General features: G+C 43.5%; 2 protein-coding genes across 2 annotated transcripts; both read right to left on the bottom strand.

Moving 5' to 3' along the window:
- Nucleotides 1–16360: 16360 nt before the first annotated feature.
- Nucleotides 16361–20362, bottom strand: LOC122029945 (dicarboxylate transporter 1, chloroplastic-like). Its single transcript, XM_042589086.1, has 3 exons — nucleotides 19133–20362; nucleotides 17810–18031; nucleotides 16361–16959 (listed from the first exon to the last, which is right to left on the bottom strand). Exons 1-3 carry the CDS (start codon nucleotides 20231–20233, stop codon nucleotides 16597–16599), a joined length of 1686 nt encoding a protein of 561 aa, XP_042445020.1. The 5' UTR covers nucleotides 20234–20362; the 3' UTR covers nucleotides 16361–16596.
- A 257-nt stretch (nucleotides 20363–20619) lies between these two features.
- LOC122029391 (zinc finger CCCH domain-containing protein 24-like) lies at nucleotides 20620–24044 on the bottom strand. The gene is made up of 3 exons (XM_042588357.1): nucleotides 23728–24044; nucleotides 21111–23297; nucleotides 20620–21035 (listed from the first exon to the last, which is right to left on the bottom strand). Exons 2-3 carry the CDS (start codon nucleotides 23214–23216, stop codon nucleotides 20988–20990), a joined length of 2154 nt encoding a protein of 717 aa, XP_042444291.1. The 5' UTR covers nucleotides 23217–23297; nucleotides 23728–24044; the 3' UTR covers nucleotides 20620–20987.
- Nucleotides 24045–24265: the final 221 nt, after the last annotated feature.

Consider the following 24265-nt stretch of genomic DNA (forward strand, 5'->3'; position numbering starts at 1 on the left):
GATTTATTGGGCACGATGTGTGTGTTTATACCAAATAAAAATCGGATTAGCATTAATCGTGAGGATAATACAGAAAGAAATCAACAATTGAATAAAAAGAAGGTATTAAAACAATCCCTTGACAAATAAACCAAAAATTTTCGTGGTCATAATTTGAAGAGATTGTCCACATGACCAAATTGCCCCTTCTTCTCAACGATAATCGGATAATGGCCTCCGCAACGGAGGGTGACTGGTGGGTCCACCGCTTTTGCTTCTTTGGACTGTATATCAGTAACCAACCTCTCACAGTTGTACATGTATCGGCTGGTCAAAAACATTTGGACTTCCTCATTAATGGCCGCGTCCAAGGAAATCGAGGCTTTAATTCGTCTAAAGAAACACAGTCAGTGCTTACAATGATGATACTCCTTCCAAAATTCAATTTTTCATCGGCTTTATAGATGGAAGTTGATTAATAGGGATAGACTCGGATCAAACCACCGTCCCAATTGATCGATCGGGCTTTCATTGGATTCCAATGGTCGCCTCATTATCCAATTAATAACGTGGCAAGTGGTGTGGGAGAAGCAGACGGCGCTAGCTAGTGCGATTGCGTGTCCCCGACGTCGCTTTGAATATTTGTTCGAGGGCCTCGATCGAGGAACAACGCTCTTTGGGGTGTCGAATTAGGGACCGGCATAATGACACCATCATTTTATTTTACGTGGGAGACTACCTCTAATTGCCTGTTGCCACACAGCCATAGTAGTATTTAGGATGTGATACGGTGATGAGGGGTTCATTCAGTGGAGGATCATTGTCACGGTGGAGGTCAAAGGTTAAAGACAAAGTGATCAACGTTCGTATATCATCGGCCAATCGGGCGGCCCACTCGTCAGACCATGATAGAGAAGATCCGATCCAATATCATCATAGCTCAACCACATACCAAGCTTCTGACGCTCAGAGAAGTGTGTCGGTAAGACACACGCCGAGCGGCCAACCCGTTTGGACTTACAGCAAACCTCGGAACCAACCACGACCGAGCATATTACATTCAAAGCGAAGCTCGGACAGTGGGAGGTTGATCGAGCGGTCATCCCGCTCGACCCGAGAACGATAGTGTCCGAACGGCTGATGGTTGGCCGAACAACTCACCCACTTGCCCCAGTAACGGACAAAAGGAAGATCTGTGATATTTTTCTAGGAGCTCGTGCCACTGGCAGACGGTATAGTCGGTGGCAGGGGCGGATCCAGAATTTTAAATTTGAGGGCCCGCATGCTAAGTGACAAAATTAATTATCGTCAGAAATTTGTACACCCTTGAACAATCTCCGAAATCTCAATTTATGACTGAAATCAAGATCAAAATTTACCTAAAAATCACCATCCTAGGTTACCGTGGTTGACAAGACAACAATAGCGAACAAGCTCAAATGTAGTTCCGACACGAAACAAGGGCCAACGACCCTTCTCAAGTTGCGATATTACTTCAAGATTTTGGTATCAAACTACCAATAGAAAATTTAGGTCGCGGACTTTCTAAATATGTAATCAATTTTGAATTCTGACGATCAACGATGCTACAATTGACAATGAAAGCAACAATAATGATTTTGGAGTGAATAGGAAAAGATCGAGATGTCTAGTCGTAGGAGAGAAAATGTCTATATCATAAATTAGAAAAGATTTCTATATAGTAATAAACTAATAATATTATTACTAATAATATTTGTATATAATTAATGATCAGTAGTTTCCTTTTGTTAAATTTAAATTTTTTTTTTCAACATAATTTCTATCAGGTAAATTAAAAAACACCCAAAAGAAATATTTTTCTCTTAAATTATATAGCATATTTAATAAGTATATCATTCGTCGATTATATTAAAATATATTAAAAAGGAAGATTAATTTCATCATCTGGTACTCCTTCACCATTCTAATTATATCTGCATACTAGATATATATCCTAGTATATATAATATAATCATACATATATAGGGAGGATTTACATGGAGACTTGGGGGCGCCACTGGTCGGTGGCATGGTCAGGCAGTGGATCATACGACGGAAGCTTCTACGTCAATGATATGTTTGAGTCGTTAAAGTATAGTATCAGGGACACTTTCTTGGCATGTCTTTTCAGAAAAACTTTGAGAAGCGTGCACGCACGCCCCCGGAGCCCTATATAAAGGGCCCCAAGCTTCATTGGCGGTATGCTAATTTTTACTATAGTCACATTGTTACTCTGCTTCTCTTACTCCGCTTTTTTGTTTCCACATCGTCGATGACTGACTTGAGCGTTGGAGGGTCATCGTTGGGAAACCCTTCCCTAGCTTGGCACTGACATTGTTGTGGTTATAGGTCCCTCTAATTCGAAGTCCACATATGATCAACATAAGCATCGCATCTTCTAGTATTCATCGTCTCAACTCTCGAACATGATCAAGATGAGTTCTAACCAAGGGTTATTAGGTAGTTAAGGACATTAATTAACACCCATATTATTCAGGAATTTATACATCATAAACATAATCATCGCAAGTACATTCTGCTGGCAGAAAAAACATTAATATACCCTTATCTCCACATGCACAACCGGTCAATTAATTAGGCCCTACTTAAATAGTCGCACAACCGGTCGACAGTTGTTCCCGAACACCAACTGCCCCCCCTTGCCTCCACCTCACAGCCGAGGGTTGTGCTCCGACGTTCGTGCTCGTGATCGACGTCCACCCGTCGCCGGTCAGAACCTTAACGCGAGGATGAATTAATTCCCCACCCCAACGCCGGTGAACAGGACTACTGATTGTCTGTCTCATCGTGTTGGCACTGTGTGTTGTTGGGGAGGTAATAATTTAGGAAATGGATGCTCGTCATGAACGCGTTCATTAATTACTTGACCGCTCATAGTGGGTGCGAAGCCAAAATCCTGTTTTACAAATCAATTTGGATCTGTTGTATAATTTCGAAACATAAATTAAATATTTGAAATCTTTCTATTCGAAAATGATCATTTAAATTCTGCACAAGTTTAAGATTTTAATCCCAATCCTCACTGTGAAACTGCGGCTCTTATAACCCCTAACTAGATTTGACCAGAACTACGAGTCGTGTTGGCACAAGTGTACATCAATTTTACAGAATAATGATAAAATTATTGTTATTCAACTATTGTTATTCAATTACCTCAAGCTCCGTTTCGATCAAACCAGGACATTATTCTACATTTCTTTTGTGAATTTCTGAGAAATAAACTTTACGCCGCGCAAATTTCTCAAGCATCTGTACAAAGAGGAAAAACCCTAGATCTACGTGTGGGAAGGAAATCGGGATCGGATCACCCACCTAACGGCGCGCGCGGGCGACGGAGGCCATGATGCGACGAACGCCGAGCCGGATCCGCGGGTATGCCCGCATCGAGTACACGGCGACCTCCGCGAGGAAGGCCTCCACCGTCTCCACGAACAGGTTGAGGCTCCGGATCGGCGGCACGTACAGCGTCAGCGGCACCGCCGACAACGCCACCGCGAGCAGCAGCTGCAGCATCTCCGGCTCCTCTGCTTCTCTATCCCGGACGATCCACCACCAGCCACCGGCGCGCGAAGAGGAGCGTACGTAGTAGAGGGAGAAAAGGCCAAAGGAAGGGAGGAGCAGGCGAGATCCGAGACGTGGGAGAACTTGGCGAGAGAGACGGAAACTTCGCGAGAGAGATGGTCGCTAGCTTGGGCATGAAAAATGTGGGCTACCCAGTCAGTCTTCATGGCCCATCGCCGCTGGTTTCGGTGTGGGTCTCGCGATGAGTTTGGCCAAATGGAAGCCAGAGCAGGAACGGACGACACGTCCGCAGGTAGCTTTGACGAGTTCGATCGATGCCGATGGCTCAACAAGCCTGAGCCACTAGAATAAAAACACAAGGCTCCTCTACCTAGCTAATCCGTGGTCCATGTTTGTTTACGTTATCCAGACGACAGAGACTCGAGCGCGACCACGTGTATGGAAGACGCTTGTCATTTCGTTTGAAAACATTTCTCGTCGCATGATGAAGAATTTAGGTACCTAGAGATGATAAAATATTTCAGCATCAGGAATATAACAGACTAAAGAGGGGGAAAAACGAAAATAAAGAATTGATTAGTATTTTTGCTGTAAAGTTTATTGACGAGCTTAAAAGTAAAATAAACTTGAGCTCAGTATTAAAGTAAAAAAAAAAAATGATTATACCCCATTATATAAAGGGAGAAGAAAAGTCAATTTATAGTCCATCCTCACTTCCTCAGAAACTTGCCTCTAAGATCATGCGTTTCCAAAATTTAATTTATGTCTAATAAATGTGTCACCAATGATGGATCTATCTTACGACTAGCGGGGGTCACTACCTCCCTCCCTCTCTAAAATTGTTAAGGTATGTTAGGATAATAATACCATAAATTTATCACCTTTTCAGTATTTTTTTTTTGTTATTTGTTATAAATGTGAAGGAAAAAGATGGAAGATGGCAAAATAAGAAAGAAACTTCTTTATGAGTTTAGTTTCACATTTAAAAAAAATAGATTTAGCAGTCTTTGTCGATCCTATGGATATAAAAGAAGGTATATGTAGGTATATAGATCATAAGTGTATGGTGAGGTAAACTTCAGATCGTCAGTTCCTGAGAATAACCCTTGATTATTACGTTAGAGATGTCATGTGCTCACCATCTGTGTTACATCCCGGAGCTTAGTTTCATATTTAAAATTTTAAGATAATATAATTGATTTACATTCTTACATATTATTGATGATCCGGCGGTAAGGACAGGGGACCCCCTTTGAGAGGAGTCAACGCCACGTGGAGGTCAAAAGTCAAATGGCCGATCGGAGAAAAGTAGTGTCAACCGACCGAACAAGTCCAAGCGGAATCAAAGACTAACCCGACTAGGAGTTGGGTTTCCGACGCTCATGGTGAATAGAGTCGCGGGGCCGAGCGTCCTTCCGCTCGGCCGAGGCATAAAGCAGCAGTGTTGTGAAGGAAGTATCAGCCGAGCACGCGACCGGGCATCTTCCCGGTCGGACTGATAAGGACGTCCGGTCGGACGTGATGCGCCTGCCGAGCGGCAGGACGCTCGGCGTAGGAATAGAAGAGACAAAAGGACAAGGGAAACATCGGGGAACATCTTCTGACAACAGGCATGCCCCACGACCAAGCCATACGCAGACCCTTACGATAGAAGGTTCTGCCGTCCCATCAGAGAGGTGCTCGGACTGTAGTAGTATGATGTCAGGTAAGCTCCTCTGACAAACTCATACTAAGGTATGGTAAGAGGACACGTATTCACCTCGGTATGTGTGCATAAGCATCTTCATCGCTCTATATAAGAGCCCTCAGGCTTCACCGGAGGTACGCATGTTAGGACCAAAAGTAGCTAGAGGGGGGGTGAATAGCTCGTCGCGTTCTCTCGGTGCTCGGCGTTGCTTGGCGTTGCTTGTTTCTTCAAGAATATGCAGCGGAAAATACAGAAACAAATGCAACAACGCTAACACGGTTGGTTTACTTGGTATCCACCTCACAAGAGGTGACTAGTCCAAGGATCCACACCACGCACGCACCCTCCACTATGAAAACACTCCTTTTCGGTAACTACCGAGGGCGGAGAAGCCCTACAAGACTCTCAGTACAAGAAGAAAGGAAAGGGAAACAAAATACAAGCGCAAAGCTTACAATGAGTACAGAAAACCCTAACCCTAGCTTCTCTTCTTGCCTTTGATCCGCTTCTTGACTTGGAAAGCTTCCAAGATCCTTCAAGAACTGGCGACCTGATCTTTGAGAGCGCTGTGGAGGAGTAGGCGAGAGCTCTGGAGTGAATCGGTGAAGTTGTTCCGCAGCCATGCGCTGCGGCCTTTAGCGACGCCAACGGTCGGATCCCGATCGATTCGAATGTTCCCAATCGATCGGGAGGCTTTGGATCGATCCACGGATCGATCCGTAGCGCCTGGATCGATCCACGGATCGATCCGGCGCTTATCGCGCGCAGCGTCCCAATCGATCCATCGATCGATTGGGACATCTGATCGATCCACGGATCGATCCGAGTCTCTGATTTCGACCAGGCATCGACCAAGAGCTGGATCGATCCACGGATCGATCCAAGATGGTTTTGTCCAAAACCAAGTCCCAAACATCCCTAACCAACATTCGGTCAACCTCGACTGTTGGTATGTCATGCCTAGCATCTAGTCACCCTTGACTGCTAGGACTCCCTTACCAAGTGTCCGGTCAATCCTTTGACCCACTTGGACTTTTCTCTGTGCCAAGTATCCGGTCAATCCCTTTGACCTGGACTTTTCTTTCATGCCAAGTATCCATCAATCCTTTGACCTACTTGGACTTCCACCAGATGTCCGATCATCCTTGATCCATCTGGATTTTCCCTTGCCTGGCTTCACTCACCAGGGCTTTCACCTAGCTTCACTCACTAGGGTTTTCCATCTGCCTAGCTTCACTCACTAGGACTTTCACCTGGCTTCACTCACCAGGATTTCCATCTGCCTAGCTTCACTCACTAGGACTTTCACCTGGCTTCACTCACCAGGATTTCCATCTGCCTAGCTTCACTCACTAGGACTTCCTTCTGCCTGGCTTCACTCACCAGGACTTTTCTTCTGCCTAGCTTCACTCACTAGGTCTTTCATTTTGCCTAACATCCCAGTTAGGACTTCCCGGTCAAGTATCCGGTCAACCTTGACCTACTTGACTCTTCTTCAATCAATATCTTATTGTCAAACATCTAAACCCAAACCAAGACTCAGCTTGGTTACCCAGGTCAACCTTGACCTGAGGGATATTGCACCAACAATCTCCCCCTTTTTGATGTTTGACAATACCACAATAACACTTACAATCCCATATGTAAGTTAGGCTAATCCCATAGCCTCCTTCTTCATGCCACTAGGTAATGAAAGCATAAATTAAGCTCCTCATTCTCCCCCTAAGAGGGCAAACTCCCTCTAGGTAATGAAAGCCTAACTTACTCCCTTTCATGAGTCCTTTCATTCTCCCCCTATGACCTTCCCATAGGTAATGAAGGACTAAGCTTAACCATACATTCTCCCCCTATTGGCACACATCAACCCATCGTTGGACACACATCAACCTATACTCCAATTCTGGGCACACTTCAACAAATCCATTTGTTGAAGACTCTCCCCCTGAAGAGTTGCTCATCGTTGTTCACAACATCACTCGTTGTGATCAACACGATAATGAAGGTCTCATACCCTTCATTTATCCTTAACTTCTCCCTCAATGTAGACAACTACCCAACCTTGAGCATTATCTACCACATGAGTGTCCACTTGAAATAATGAGGATATCCACTCCCCATTTCAAGTTTAAATGCTCAACCTTGAGCAAGTTCACAACAGAAGGTTAACCACCTTCCAAGGTTCATGAAAAAAATAACTTTCATGTCTTTAAAGAGTCCCTTCCCCTAAAGACATGGTGGTAACTTCTGTCATTGCACCAACAATGACTTGGAATCCCTAAAACATTAGGAAACCCAAATTTGGAAGTTTTGAGGTTCAAATATTCAAAATTTGAAACAACCTCAACCTAAACTTCTACTTAGTCTTCGTTAACCAATCCATCCTTGTTTTCAACATGAAAACACCCTTTGTATGTATACAAATATATTTAAGGGGTTTGGAATGGTTACCTAGACTCAAAGAGGTTCAAAGATGCTGAAATCAGGCCTTCCCAGCCAAAATCAGCAACTTGGATCGATTGGAGTTGGGTTCCAATCGATTGAACCAACTGAATCGATCCACTGATCGATTCAGTATGTGTGGATCGATCCACTGATCGATCCAGCGAGCTTCTGCTCGCGAGATTTAACTTCTGAATCGATCCACGGATCGATTCAGGCACTCCAATCGATCCATGGATCGATCGGAGTTCTGATAGTTGCTGAAATTCCATTTCAGTCAACTTCAGAAACCCCTAGAAAATTCTACAAAAATCCAAAAATCATGAAATTTCGTGTAGACATTATTTAGGGCATACTTAATCATGGAAAAATAGCTTTCTATGAAAATACTTTATATTTTCAAAGATTGACACAAACTTGAAAACTTGCAAAAACTTTAGCGTTTTCTTCAAGTTTGTGTCTAACTATTCAATGGTGATTACTATCAAAAGATAGCCTTCACCAAAGTTTTCCAAAAACATTTTAAAAACATTTTCAAAACCAATATCCCATCATGTTCCTTGGGCATAATGCACATGACTTGTACATTAGCTTTCCCAATGATGGGAAAACACATAACTATGTGTTTTGATGAACCTAAAACTCAAAAGAATGCACTAAATCAACATCTTGAGCTTTGTTCATCATCCTAACATCTCACTTGTATATAATATGCACTAAAACACATACAAGTCACCTTAGAGGTCTTTGTGAGATGTAAAATTTGATTTTGCCCTATTCTAGGGATCATGCATATCTATCTAGGCATTTTAGAGATATTAGACATCCACCTACGATGTCACTTGTCAATAAGTGTCGTTAAATGCCATTCGTCCTTGATTTTTAAGGAAATAAACATGATGCATGATAATGTTATGGCATACATCAAAATAAAATAGCTTTCAAAAGAAAGATTTCTATAACTACATGATGTATGTATGGCATGACATGGTATTTTTGTATTTTTCATGATAAGTCATGAATGCAAAATTCAAATAAGATAAAATATGATGTCATGGCATATTATGAGCAAACAATCATGGCATGGTTTAGCATAAATAAAATATACCTAGATTACCTATCTAAGTATCATTAATCTTAGCTAATCCTAAAACTTAAACCCTAGATTGCCCTAAAGTGCTTCAAGAAAATGCCAAAGCCTAAGTTTGCATTTCTTATTCCCTTGATTAATTTATGCCAATTAAAATAAACATGTCCTCAAATGTTGGCATATTTCATTTTTCCTCAAGAGTAGCACTTTTAAATTTAAGGCCCGGATTGCCTTAAATTGCCTAAGAACATACCAAAAACCCAACTTGATAGTTCTTATGAATTTTCCAATATGTGCCATTTAAGATTAAAATCAATTCTTCCACCATTAGGCACATTTTACTCTTTCAAGGAGTAATCAATAATTCCATTTCATTTTCAAAGGTTAACTAAAACCTTGAAAATGCTCCTTGAGTGTCAATTTCCTCAAAGTTGGGTTAACTACCCTTCTAATCGGAGTTGACACTCTCTAACCCATCTATGGGGTAGAGAAGATGCTCCTAGGAACCCAACACCTATTGGTGCTCCTTGGATGCTCTAGGTACTCACTAGGGATAACTTCCCTAGATACCTTCCTAGTGACCTTGTTGGGCTTCTTAGAAGCCTTGGTCACATTTTCTAGGTCAACTCTAGGGATAACCTCCCTTGTGACCTTGTTTGTGACTTTCTTAGACTTCTTAGAAGTCTTAGTCACATTTATTGCAAAAATACTCTTAGGGATGACTTCCCTAATATTTTTGGCTTGACCACTAGACCTAGGGTTTGTTCCATAACTATATGGAACTCTATGGTAAGAGGGCACATCCTTCTTAACCTTTGGTTTGTATCCCAAACCTCTATGGCCATTGGATGGCGTTTGTACCCCTAAACCTAGGTTATGCTCATTTTGCCCTAATAGGATATTTTCCATCCTTTTTAGGGTCTTTTCAATTTTATCAAGTCTTGACCTCAAGACTTGATTTTCCATCACTAAGTCCTTAGTTTTTGGTTTTCCATTAAGTTCATGAGCATTTTTGTTTCTAGGCTTGTATCTTACATCCTTAGAGTTATCGCCTAGGTTTTTACCTACATTCCTAGCCTTTGGGATAGTAGTTTTGGCATGTAGGGCCACATGCTTTTCCTTAAAGCCTTCATGCTTCCTATTCTTATGGTAAATCGCATTAAGATGATAAAAATTTGACCTAGCATGCTTTTTACCATTTTGCAAGGGAATAGGCTCAATGAATGTTACCTTCTTCTTTACCTTGGAGGCTCCCCCTTGACTAGTGCCTCCTTGAGCCTTGACCATCTTCTTCCCCTTGGGGCATTGACTTCGGTAATGCCCTTTTTGTTGACACAAAAAGCACACAATGTGCTCCTTGCTCTTTTGTGCCACTTGGCCCTTCTTCTTGGCCAAGTTGGGACACTTGCTCTTATAGTGCCCATGTTCCCTACACTCAAAACATATTATATGATTTTTATTATTAATTGAAATATTTATACCTTTGCTTGTAGGGGTGGCGTCTTTTTCTTTGGATCCGGAGGTAGAAGCTTCCTCTTGATCGGACCTTGATTCTCCTCCATTTGATTTTTCTTGACTTGTGGAGGTAGAATCTACTTCCTCCTCTTCGTCTCTTGACCCGGATGTAGAAGCTTCTCCTTCCTCTTGATCCGGCGTCACCAAGGATTGCTCCCCCTCAATCCTAGAGGTGGAGGCTTCATCATCTTGAATATGAAACAAGGAGTATGCTCCCTCCTTGTTCCCTTCGTTGCATTCCCTTGAGGATGAAGCTTCTTGGATTTCCTCTTCTTGGGAGGTTGAGCATCTATCAACCTCGGAATCCTCCTTTTGGTCTTGCTCCAAAGAGTCACCCTCTTTGGATTCTTCATGATCTTGTACAGTGGAGGGGATCTCTTCATGAAGCTTGGCCAATTTGCTCCAAAGCTCCTTGGCATCTTCGAATTCTCCAACTCGAGCCAAGATGTGGCTAGGCAATAAGTTGACCAGAAGCTTGGTCACTTTGTCATTTGCCTCGCCCCTTTGAATTTGCTCTGAGCTCCATCTGCTTTTCTTTAGAAGCTTGCCCTTGGAGTTTGTTGAAGCTTTGAAGCCTTCCATTAGAGCAAACCATTGCTCTATCTCCATCATAAGAAAATTTTCGATTTTTGATTTCCAAGAATCGAAACTCGTAGAAGTGTATGGTGGAGCCACCCTTGTATCAAATCCAAGTCCATCTTGGAATTACATCTTGAAGTTGAGCTTCTTGAATTCTTTGACTTTGATGAATTTGCTCCAACTTCTTCACCCTCTAGCTTTTGTTGTTATGCTTGACCCTTCCGGCGATGATTCCGGTGAAGAGCGGCCTCGCTCTGATACCACTTGTTAGGACCAAAAGTAGCTAGAGGGGGGGGGGGTGAATAGCTCGTCGCGTTCTCTCGGTGCTCGGCGTTGCTTGGCGTTGCTTGTTTCTTCAAGAATATGCAGCGGAAAATACAGAAACAAATGCAACAACGCTAACACGGTTGGTTTACTTGGTATCCACCTCACAAGAGGTGACTATTCCAAGGATCCACACCACGCACGCACCCTCCACTATGAAAACACTCCTTTTCGGTAACTACCGAGGGCGGAGAAGCCCTACAAGACTCTCAGTACAAGAAGAAAGGGAAGGGAAACAAAATACAAGCGCAAAGCTTACAATGAGTACAGAAAACCCTAACCCTAGCTTCTCTTCTTGCCTTTGATCCGCCTCTTGACTTGGAAAGCTTCCAAGATCCTTCAAGAACTGGCGACCTGATCTTTGAGAGCGCTGTGGAGGAGTAGGCGAGAGCTCTGGAGTGAATCGGTGAAGTTGTTCTGCAGCCATCGAACGCCTGCAGCTATAAACGACGCCAACGGTCGGATCCCGATCGATTCGAATGTTCCCAATCGATCGGGGAAGCTTTGGATCGATCCACGGATCGATCCGTGGATCGATCCAGAGCGCCTCTGTGCTCTGGAAACGCGCCTGGATCGATCCACGGATCGATCCAGAGCTTATCGCGCGAAGCAGCCGCGTCCCAATCGATCCACTGATCGATTGGGACATCTGGATCGATCCACGGATCGATCCAGAAGCTCTCTGTTCGCTGGGACAGGTCTGGATCGATCCACTGATCGATCCAGAGCCTGGATCGATCCACGGATCGATCCAGCACTTGGTTTTTGTCCAAAACCAAGTCCCAAACATCCCTAACCAACATTCGGTCAACCTTGACCTGTTGGTATGTCATGCCTAGCATCTAGTCACTCCCTTGACCTGCTAGGACTCCCTTACCAAGTGTCCGGTCAATCCCTTTGACCCACTTGGACTTTTCTCTGTGCCAAGTATCCGGTCAATCCCTTTGACCTACTTGGACTTTTCTTTCATGCCAAGTATCCAGTCAATCCTTTGACCTACTTGGACTTCCCAACACCAGATGTCCGATCATCCTTGATCCATCTGGATTTTCCCTTGCCTGGCTTCACTCACCAGGACTTTCACCTAGCTTCACTCACTAGGGTTTTCCATCTGCCTAGCTTCACTCACTAGGACTTTCACCTGGCTTCACTCACCAGGGTTTCCATCTGCCTAGCTTCACTCACTAGGACTTTCACCTGGCTTCACTCACCAGGATTTCCATCTGCCTAACTTCACTCACTAGGACTTCCTTCTGCCTGGCTTCACTCACCAGGACTTTTCTTCTGCCTAGCTTCACTCACTAGGTCTTTCATTTTGCCTAACATCCCAGTTAGGACTTCCCGGTCAAGTATCCGGTCAACCTTGACCTACTTGACTCTTCTTCAATCAATATCTTATTGTCAAACATCTAAACCCAAACCAAGACTCAGCTTGGTTACCCAGGTCAACCTTGACCTGAGGGATATTGCACCAACAATACGGATCGATCCAAAGCGCCTCTGTGCTCTGGAAACGCGCCTGGATCGATCTACGGATCGATCCAGCGCTTATCGCGCGAAGCAGCCGCGTCCCAATCGATCCACTGATCGATTGGGACATCTGGATCGATCCACGGATCGATCCAGAAGCTCTCTGTTCGCTGGGACAGGTCTGGATCGATCCACTGATCGATCCAGAGCCTGGATCGATCCACGGATCGATCCAGCACTTGGTTTTTGTCCAAAACCAAGTCCCAAACATCCCTAACCAACATTCGGTCAACCTTGACCTGTTGGTATGTCATGCCTAGCATCTAGTCACTCCCTTGACCTGCTAGGACTCCCTTACCAAGTGTCCGATCAACCTTGACCCACTTGGACTTTTCTCTGTGCCAAGTATCCGGTCAATCCCTTTGACCTACTTGGACTTTTCTTTCATGCCAAGTATCCAGTCAATCCTTTGACCTACTTGGACTTCCCAGCACCAGATGTCCGATCATCCTTGATCCATCTGGATTTTCCCTTGCCTGGCTTCACTCACCAGGACTTTCACCTAGCTTCACTCACTAGGGTTTTCATCTGCCTAGCTTCACTCACTAGGACTTTCACCTGGCTTCACTCACCAGGATTTCCATCTGCCTAGCTTCACTCACTAGGACTTTCACCTGGCTTCACTCACCAGGATTTCCATCTGCCTAGCTTCACTCACTAGGACTTCCTTCTGCCTGGCTTCACTCACCAGGACTTTTCTTCTGCCTAGCTTCACTCACTAGGTCTTTCATTTTGCCTAACATCCCAGTTAGGACTTCCCGGTCAAGTATCCGGTCAACCTTGACCTACTTGACTCTTCTTCAATCAATATCTTATTGTCAAACATCTAAACCCAAACCAAGACTCAGCTTGGTTACCCAGGTCAACCTTGACCTGAGGGATATTGCACCAACAATCTCCCCCTTTTTGATGTTTGACAATACCACAATAACACTTACAATCCCATATGTAAGTTAGGCTAATCCCATAGCCTCCTTCTTCATGCCACTAGGTAATGAAAGCATAAATTAAGCTCTTCATTCTCCCCCTAAGAGGGCAAACTCCCTCTAGGTAATGAAAGCCTAACTTACTCCCTTTCATGAGTCCTTTCATTCTCCCCCTATGACCTTCCCATAGGTAATGAAGGACTAAGCTTAACCATACAACGCATTCTTGGATATTCAGAGTCACTCTTGCATTTTCCTCTTGCCTGATTTGAGCGTCGGAGGGTCGTCGCCGGAAACCCCTTCCCGGCCTGACTTCTTTGCAGGTTCGCCGGAGATTTGTATGGCCGGTCGAAGATCCATGTCATCAGTTCGGAGAGTGCCACGTCTCCAGCGTCCATTGATTCTGCGTTCGAACATGATCAATTGATGATGTAAATAAAAATATAAAAGGAATGTTTATTGTCATATGTGGATACGAGGGGTATAAATACAGAATCTGAACTATCATAAAATTAAATTGAGTTATGTGCTGAATACGACTAAAACAATAGTAAAAAAATTTCTCCATCTTGAAATATGCATTGGCATTCCGACTCCATGACTCAGACCTTTAGAAGCTTAGTAGTATTTTCCAATTGTCCTACATTGAATTCATATGTGAGTGGATTCAAATTGAGTCTTCTCTCAATATTTAATTAAATAGTCTGTATTAATCTATTGTATTAATCTATGCAGCTGCTTCCTTTTCAGATTTTTTTTTTAATTTCTTCCAAATAATTATTATGCATCCCCAAAAAACCATAATATTATAGGGCCCCACTCTAAAATGCTGGATCCGTCTTTTCAACCATCTTCTAGCCGCTTCGCGAGGATCGCAATCTTCATAATTTTTGAGGTAGTCTTTACGGTTATGATGTCGTATACAGAAAGAATTGGAGGGGATCATCATAAAAGTAATTTAGTGACATTGAATTCTTTGGATCGGTGCAAAATTCTCCAAGTTCTTAACAATTCGGTTTCAGCCCATATTTAAATGAGAGAAAATGATAATTTGTTGTGAAAATACTCTCGCTCGGTACATTGTCTGTCCATTAGCTGCAATGCACTTTTTATACTTATTTAAATTTTTTAATTTTTTTGAAACTAGAAACTTAAGTTGCAAATTTTAACAGCAAATTGATTTGTCAGCTTTGTTTTTTGTTTATTTATTTTTTGCTTCAACTAAACTTATAAAAAAAAATGTGCTCCAATAATATTTTAAAAATCTTGAGCGCACATTTAGAAAAAAGGTTTTGCGTGAGAACCCAAAATAGCCAAAAGTTGATTTCCAAATTAAATTATCTTCAAAATTTAAAACATAATAAAATTTTCTGAGCTTCTAGTAGTAACGCATGTTATGTTGTAATGTGAGTTTATAATTTTAACACTAACATTAGTTATAATATGAGTTTATGACTTTAAAAAATATTAAAAAAATTATATTCACAAGTGCAATCGGATTAATAAATAACCTAAATTTTGAGATTGATAACCTTTAAATAAATAAATTTTTATTGCATTAATTAGATTGAACCAAATAATATTTGATTATATTTTATTCTCCATAATCTTTGATCCTGTCCGAATCGCTGAACCAACGGACGCTGGGCACGTGACGCTCTCCTAGTCGATGACGTGGGCCTCCGTCTAGTCGTATGAGCCTCCGGCGAATCTGTACAGAAGTCGGGCCGGGAAGGGGTTCCCGGCGGCGACCCTCCGACGCTCAAGTCAGGCAAGCAAACAGTGAAAAGAGTGGCTCCCAAGGTCTTGAACGCGTACCTCCGGCGAAGTATGAGGCTCTTTATATAGAGTGGTGAAGGAGCTCCTACACGTCCACCGAGGCACATACGTATCCGCAGCCCACACCTCGGTATGTGTCTGTCAGAAAGCTTACCTGACTCCATACTGCTACAGTCCAAGCACGTCTTCGATAGGACAGGAGAACACCTAGCTGTCAAACTAGGAGTATGGCCTAGCCCTAGGGCTTGACAGCTGTCATAAGATATTCTTGTCTTTCTCTACCTACCACAGGCCGGTGGGTCCGTCCAGCAGGCTGGACGGGGAGTGCTGTCCGGACGGCCCTCATCTTACGCGTCGGCCGGACGGCACGTCCGACCTGCCGTTGGTATCGATACGCTGGGGAGATTTCAGTAGGGTGCTAGGCAAGGACTGTTAGCGCTATGTTACTTTATATCTTCGGCCAAGCATGACTTCCGCTCGGCCCCTCATTATTGTTCGTTCGAACACCGGTATCCCGACTCCTATCCGGCTGGCCGGGATTTCGACCCAACCTTCTCCGACCCAACCTTCTTCGGTCAACCGCCCGATCCACCTGGCCTTTTGATTCCCACGTGACGTCGACCCTTCAGAACGAGGACCCCCTGTTCTATCCGCCGGATCAATCTTAATTATCTGATTACCACCCTTAAGATTTCTTTCTTCGATCTAAATCATATTTTAAGTTTATAATGCTAAAAATATGGAAAAACTGTGATATTCTAGGTGGGAGGCCCCTATAATATTTCTGTTCGACAGCGAAAGCGACAGCTATGATATAAACTATTCCTGTTTCTTCCACAAAGCACACAGGCCGTATAATCGCAGGAGTGTCAAAGATTATGCACTTTCAAACAAGATTGATTAAGAAAACAATCAAGATTTAAATTAATTGCTTTTGGAAGATAGAACTTGAGAATATCTGCCCAAGGACAACCACGCGATCCCAATTTAGAGAGAAAAAATATGTGTGCAGTCCAATTACTCTTTGGACCAAGCTCAGTAACATCTATCTTCTCCGAAACTCTAAATGAATAATTCTGTCGCCAAGAGAAAGGAAACAAGTTTCTTATGACTCTAAGAACTTGAGGAAGGCTATTCTAAGCCTTTTTAGTACAAAAAAATGACGGTAAAAATTTTAATATTCTTCACCACAAGCCAATGGTTTTCCACCAAAAGCCCCCAACGCCAAGCCAGATAATGATGTTAACAACAGAGACAAGGAATCCATAGCCCCACCACTGAGCTAGTGGCACGTAATTTGCACCATAGAAAACTGGTGCAGACCCAATGCCGTAGTGAGTGAGCCCGCCCATGAGATTTGAGAGGAAAGAGAGGACCATTGCTCCGAATAGGGGAGGGGTGCCCAGTGCACTGGCTACTGACAAGAAGGCTGTGAACATGGCTCCAATGTGTGCAGCCCCGCTTGCGAAGAAATAATGCGAATAGAAGTAGAGCAGTACCAAAATGCCGAAAGATAGTTGCCAAGAAAGACCCAAGCCACCTACAAACTGCATTGAAGAACATTTCATATGTCTGAAAATAATGTTTCAATATTTGAGAACTCTCAGACAGATAAAGCAAGGTGGCAAGGAAACTAAGAAAGCATGATATTAATAGTAGCTTTTTGAATTTGGATATCACAAACCTCAAACAAATAAACAATGGTTTATGCAAACTAAGGGAGCTAACTTTTTATTTGCCTTGATATGCAGATGCTATTATTGGGTACACAACCTATATGAAATGAAAATTCATTGTTTTCAAGTACTATACTTTTGATGATCGTCAGCTGTGATATTCTTGTCTGAGCTCTTCAAATTGAAATTTTAGACAAGGTGAGGAAGAACTAGCCATTTTAAAAGGATAAATGGATAACAAAAACAAATATTTTCTTCAATTAGAAATTACTATTTTTTGATGTGGTGGCCACGTTTAGCCATTTAAGGCCTGCTTCCATTTGAAAAAGTATTTGCAATGACGTTGATTAATCTGGATACTTTGCTGCTTAAATTAACTGGTGAAGTGTCAGAATTAAGAAAATTCACTGGATGATACTTCTAATATCTCCGATGAACACTCAGTTCAGTAAATTTTAAAACCAAAAACCTTGATTGAGCATCATCTGGCCTTCTACAAATCAGGATAAGAGGCAAGTAAATATAGTCACAGTATACATTGTTATACAGCTCAGGTCCGAAAAGAATTAATCGTATATTTGTCTAATTATGCAATTATAAGACTGATTTTAAAAGATGACTAATCTAGAGCTAGTGAGAACTTAACCTATACTGATAAAATCAGGTGACAATTACATGTGCATTGGTTAACATTTGATAAAGATGTATGTAAAGTTCATACCTTGACTACTGTTTGACTAAACCAGGAGATCAAGCCATATTTGTTGAGATATCCAGCCATTGCAATTAAAGCAGCAAACCAAGTGAGGGTGTCCCATGCAACTGACTCTGCCAAACATTCCTTCCATGTAACAACTCCTGTTACAAGAAGAATGGATAATCCAAGAATTGCAGCAGTTACAGCATCCACATTTAGTGCTCCTCCAAATATCCAAAGTCCCACCTGTACAAAGCAAAGCAAACAAATTTTCTTGTTAAAAAACAACCTATATGCTGCTGTAGGCAAACACAAAAATAAACAGAACAATTCCACTTGGAACCTCAAATCTATGTGATTATGTATCAAACTACATTTAAATAGGACGTCAATCTACAACAAATCACATTTAAATAGTTGCTAATAAACACAAAAATTAACATTGTAAGTGATAGTACCAAGCATAATAAAGAAAACCCTAATTCTATAAATAGTCAGTTGATTGGTTAGCAAGTATCAAAAACAAAGATTAGAAATTGATATGGATCTAAAGTTTAATATAGTTAATAACCACATGAATTTGCAAGCCACAAACACAAATAAGTACCGTTGGAATTTGTCCCACATACTTATTAAGTCATATAACAATAACTGTGGGACGACCCTGGTTCTAAAGGGCAAATCAAATATGACCACATTGTAAAATAGATACATTGTATTTTTAAAGCCATAAGTATGGTTGTGTAACACAAACATACACACTGCAGCAGCAAATACTTCTGATACAACAATGTTTCTCAATGTTTAACTTGAGCTACCAAGCATTAAGTAAATTGATGCAGTAATTATCCAACACATGAGAGGCTAGTGTTAATAGCACTTCAGATACTAGTAAAAGAACAATCCAAGACGGTGAAGCTTCACTAAATCATGAGATAATTCATAGCAATCTAACTTCAGGTGGTTAAAAGGAACCAGGAAATGGAATGAAGGAAAAACACGAGAATTAGTTGCACTGAGATACAAGATCGATGGTCTTCAATTGAATTACAAATGGCATTTAAGTAACTAAGGAACAAGGTACATGCACTTTTCACCTTACTATACAAAATAGAAGTCATTCTGTAAAAGTTTAGTTTCCTGGATTAATTATATCAAAGCAGCAACCCATAAAAGATAAACTATCACAGGACATTATTAGTAAAGAACCCTACTTCATGTCAGAATTGTTGTCTTGAATTTAATAATCAAGAATTGAAGGAGCAAATTTGATTGAAAATAAACAGGATCACGATGAAATAATGACCACCAGACTGTGAAAGAAAAAAGGCGCAAGGCGACTTTTACCGTTAAAAGAAGCGTCCCTGCCATGATAATCTCGCTCTTCGTCATCGGCCCCATTTTCTCTAGCTTCTGCCTGGCAAGCTTGGGAGCATCGGGGCTGCTCTTTACCGTTGGCGGATATATCACGTAGAGCAGCAGGGGCACGACGATCAAGGAGATCAGGCCAGGTACAATCGCAGCCACAGCCCAGTCAGTCCATCCGATCGTCTGCTTGATGGTATTGTAAGTAAGATTGGCACTCAAAGGGTTTGCTGCCATGGCGGTGAGGAACATGGCCGAAGAGATCGCAGAGGTCTGAAAGCAAGTAAGCATCAGCCACGAGCCCAACCGGTTCTCGGTTCCATCCCCAACGTTGCTTCCGCAGGCTTGGCAGAGGGATTTCACTAGAGGAAGAAAGATCCCTCCAGCGCGAGCGGAAACAGAAGGAATGGCCGGGGCAAGGAGGGCCTCGCTGAATACGAGGCTGTACCCAAGGCCGAGAGTGGAGCTCCCAAAAAGGGAGACGAACTGGTACGCGACGCGGTTCCCCAGGCCCGTCTTGATGAATCCGCGGGCGAAGAAAAAGGCAAGTGCGATGAGCCAGGGAATGGGGTCGCCGAAGGCGGAGAAGGCGGCGGTGAAGGATAGGGTCTTAGTGAGGACGGAAGCGCCTAGGCCCATCAGCGCGACAGCGCCGAGCGGGAGCGGCTGCGTAATGATGCCGACGATCGTGGCAAGGAAGATGGCAAGAAGCTGCCAGGCGTTGCGGGAGACACCGGCGGGGCAGGGAACGAACCAAAGGATGACTCCAGTGGCGATCGATGCAGCGAGGGGCTTCAAGGCGGCGCCCTGCCAGGGGGCAGGAGCCGGGGCGGGTGCAGGCACGGCTGCGGGAGATGAGGCAGAGGCGCAAACAGGGGCAAGAAGCGATCGGCCGATACGGGAGGAGGCCAATCCAAAAGAAAAGGACTCCGCGGAGGCGGATCGGAGAGAGGGGAAGATGGGGTTGGATGGAGAGCTGGAGGCAGGCGTCCTGGAGAGAGGGGAACGGGGAAGGAGGAGGCGCTGACGCAAGGAGGGCAAGGGGTGAACCCCGGAGTTACAGACGAGTACGGATGACGCCATCGTCGGCGTAGCGACGGAGGAGAACGAATTCGGAATCACCGGCGATGCTCCGCCTCTCTTTTCTATTTCTCAGGGCGTATCAGCGATGCGATGACTTCGGATTCATCGAGGACTCCTCTTGGAATATATATTGGGCGATCGGACGGTGGAGATGGTAGAAAGAATAAGATCAACCTTGGGGGCGTTCGTTCAGATGTCCGCATGGCCACGCCGTTTGTGACAGGGAGTCAGCTCATTATTTTATTCGAAAATGCCTTTTGAATCTTATTTTAGAGCGTTGAAGTGAACTGCCCCTTGATAACGTGCCTGAAGACGCAAAATACCCCTTTAAAATTTATACAATACAAATCAAGAAACGACTGCAGATTAAGAAGAAAAGAAACAAATTCTCCTCCAACCGTTGAGGACATCGTGAAACACTGATATTCAAATTACAGAAACAGAGTTTCATTTATACAACATACATCAGGATCTTTTTCAGATCTTTCTAGTTTCTGCCTACGAAAACAAAATTAGCCAACCCGAGAAAGTTGGCTGCTTAAGAATTTTACTGAATAGTTTTAAAAGTTGACCATATGAGACAAAGGACATCTTTGCTTCCTCCGAAGACATACTATAGTTTAGAAACCAAGATAAAAAAGAAAGGGATTTGAAATATCAGAACAGTTCGCTAGAGACATCCTGATACAAAATAAGAATTTAAGCATCCCAATTCTGGAACTGGCTGAACTTTAAGTATCAACAAATCTCTTTTTTATGAAATGAATTTGTCAATACTCCCTGCTTCTTTCCCTTCGCCAACCTACTAGCAAAAAAATATATATATCAGCCATCTAATATTGAGGGAAAATTAGCTCTTTTCCTCTTGAGTTAACACCTGATCAAGTTGCATTTGTTCAAGCCATGCACCAAGTGCTGCAGTTTGATCATGTCCCTCCATCAGACTATCAGAATTTGAACTCTCACCGTAGATTGTAGACAAGCCAGATGTGCTAGGAGACATTGCCACACATGTCAATTTCTCAGGTGATGATTCTTTTACCAGTGAATGAACCCATGATAAATCAGGTTCATCTCCATTTCCACGCATCTCAAATGAAGATATACCAAGCCCACCCAGTTCTTCCCCATTCACTCCCCAATCAGCTGCACCAGAGGGAGATGCCCACTTGGACCAAGAGGAACCTACAGGAGAGCAAATGTTTGGAGATAAAATGGGAGAAAGATCATGTGAACTGAGGCCACGGAGTGTCTGTTGTTGCCTCTCCCGCTGAGAAAGCATAGCAACACGAGAACTCATCGGAGAGACAGACTCCACACTTCTTGGAGACATGAGGGTAGGTGAAGATATAGTGCGTGATGCTTGCAACAAAGAAGAATGCGCAGATAGATGTTGGGCATCAGCAGCTGTCGAAGAGAGTAAGCTTGTTTTAATGGGTGACAACAGACTATGCTGCTGCTGCTGCAGCTGATTGAGGATAGCAGTCCTATGAGAGGGTGAAAAAATAGCCCCCTGGTCAGAGTTATACCTAGGAGATAAGGCAATCTCAGATGAAAAGATTTCATCTAGGTTTGAGGGCGTCAGGGTTTTGTTCCTGACTGCGTTGTTTCCTGTTAACGAGCCAAGCACAGAGCTCATATCATTTAGCCGCTGCTGGGTATCAAACTCCGAGAGGTCCTCCAAAGGCATATCTCTTGCACTGAGAGAGGAGCGTAGCCTACTTGACTGGATATTGCTTGCTGGAAGATTCAAGGTAGGCACATTTGGCTGCTGCCAACCAAGAGCTGAGTGGCCAGTACCATTGCTCAACAAAGACATCGGTGGTGTGAAAGAGGACATAATAGCAGAGACTGAAGATGGTGATCCAGGCACAAGTCCTAAGGCTGCAGCCATCTCCAATGTAGCAGATGATGATGACCGAGGGGAGGGCACAGCAGAGCTAGTGGACATAAAAAGTGGGCGCAGCTCCTCATTTGTGTGTGCAAAGAAACAGACGCGGCGGGAGCAGCTAGTACCATCCTTGCATAGCCTTGTGCGATACTGGGCTGGGTGAAGCCAGCACTCAAACACCCCATGCGCATACTCGCACATGTCTCCTCTCCTACATGCTCCTTTACGGAAATCAGGGCAGGGGACGCAGCTATAGTGATACTTTCTTGGGTCTCGCCGCCTAGCGTTCTCACCTGGATGGACAAATGGGCACTCAGTCCAATCATGAGAATAAGCTCGGGAACACGGACGAATTTTGAACGAAAACATGCGGAACTCATCAGAAGCATAGATGCTATTCTTGATGTCTGGGAGTGATGGGTCAACAGGATACTCTTTCTTCTCAGATACAACAACCCGAGGTAAGTCACGGAACTTAGCCATGGGAGGAGAAGAAGTAGAGTTGGATAATGGAGATCCATCCTCGTCAGGTGAGAAAGAAAGTGGCGGTGAATCAGAGTTAGAATAGGTAGTCATCACGCAAAGAGGATGCGGGTGATCTACCTCATCCGTACCGTTGATGTTCCCTCCAAGAAGATGCTCAAGAGCAAACTTTACATCAGGCAATTTGGGCGGCGCCACAGCCACATTGGCTGCACGGTTTCCATTGGCATCAAACAAAGTGGGATCTGCACGGGCGGCAAGAAGTATCTTCACTGCATCAACAGCATCAAAGGATCCACCAGAGGCAGCGCAGTGGAGCGCTGTAGTTCTGTCAGGCCCGGAGGCCTGATTGATATCCACGGAAGGTAAGGAGACGATGAACTTGAGCACATCAAGACTTCCGTATGTTGAGGCCACCATCAAGGGAGTCCGATGCTCGAGCACCATGCGGTTGGAACCCTTCTTGCGGCCATACCAGAGGCCCACCTTATCGACGGCTGAGGGATCATGTTCGACAGAACGCCGGAAGGCTTCGACGTCATTGTTGGCGGCGAACTCAAGGAGGTTCGACGACTCCTCGTCTATCTCGACCGTGAGGCAGTTCATCATGCTTCCATTGATGTTCTTCCTAAAAGTTTGAAGCTTGTGACAACGAGGGCTTTATGCCCTACGAATCTCCCTATAGTAGGTCTGGGAAAACAAAAGATCGATAACAGAAAGGTTAGAAGAACAATCATTTTGCCAAGGTAAGATAATCTAAACGGAACAAAGATGGAAGATGATAGCTTCACTCAAGGATATAGTATAAATGGTGACTATTTAACAAGAAAAAAAATTGATAGCCGTCCATCTGATACTTGTGCTATGAAATAAGAGAACGGCCAAGCACCAAGAATCAGAAACAGTTTACTATACCAGTTTGCTGAGAAGCTGCTAGCTAGCAAGGACTTAAAGCATATTTTATTTTTTCAAACCTGATAAAAGCAGAAAGTGAACAAAAGTTGCCTAGATCTTAACAGATAACAGATAGATAAGAGATCTCCTTTTAATGTACAGTAAAATCAGCTACGGAAACATGATCGCGCGAGAAAAATCGAAGGAAGTAGGCGGATTCCCTCACCTGACGAACAAATATGAGCTAAGAAACAGCTAAAACGAGCGTCAGCGCAGAGCGGAAGATGTTTAAGCTGCCCGGCCTTTCAACTGTCCGATTACGGCCTAGACGGCGGAGAAAGTCGCAAACCTGTGAAGAAACCGGCGATCAGACGAGGAAAACTGGCGGAGCTTGCACATATCCGTGGCTGATGAACCAGGAGCTCGCCGAGGAAGGAGAAACGAGAGGAAGATGAATCCTTCTGGTCCTGGTTCCGGTCCCAGATGCACCCCAAATGAAAACCAAATGAAACGCTTCCCCAAATGAGAGCCAAATGTATTTGTTTCGAGGGTCAGAAGCTTTAACTCATGCCACTCTTTTTCTTTTCTCTTTTTTTTTTTTGTTACCGGCGAAGACACTGGAATCGACGAAACTATTTCAACGTAAATATTGTAACCCACTTGTATACTCTTTTCACTATTTTAGCAGTAAGTGTGGGCCCCAACTCGATGAGAACACAATAACTCGACACCAAAAGCTACTTTTGTGGCAAAATTCAAATGCT

This window comes from Zingiber officinale, chromosome 10B (genome assembly GCF_018446385.1).
Source record: "Zingiber officinale cultivar Zhangliang chromosome 10B, Zo_v1.1, whole genome shotgun sequence".
In the NCBI taxonomy this organism is placed as follows: Eukaryota; Viridiplantae; Streptophyta; class Magnoliopsida; order Zingiberales; family Zingiberaceae; genus Zingiber; species Zingiber officinale.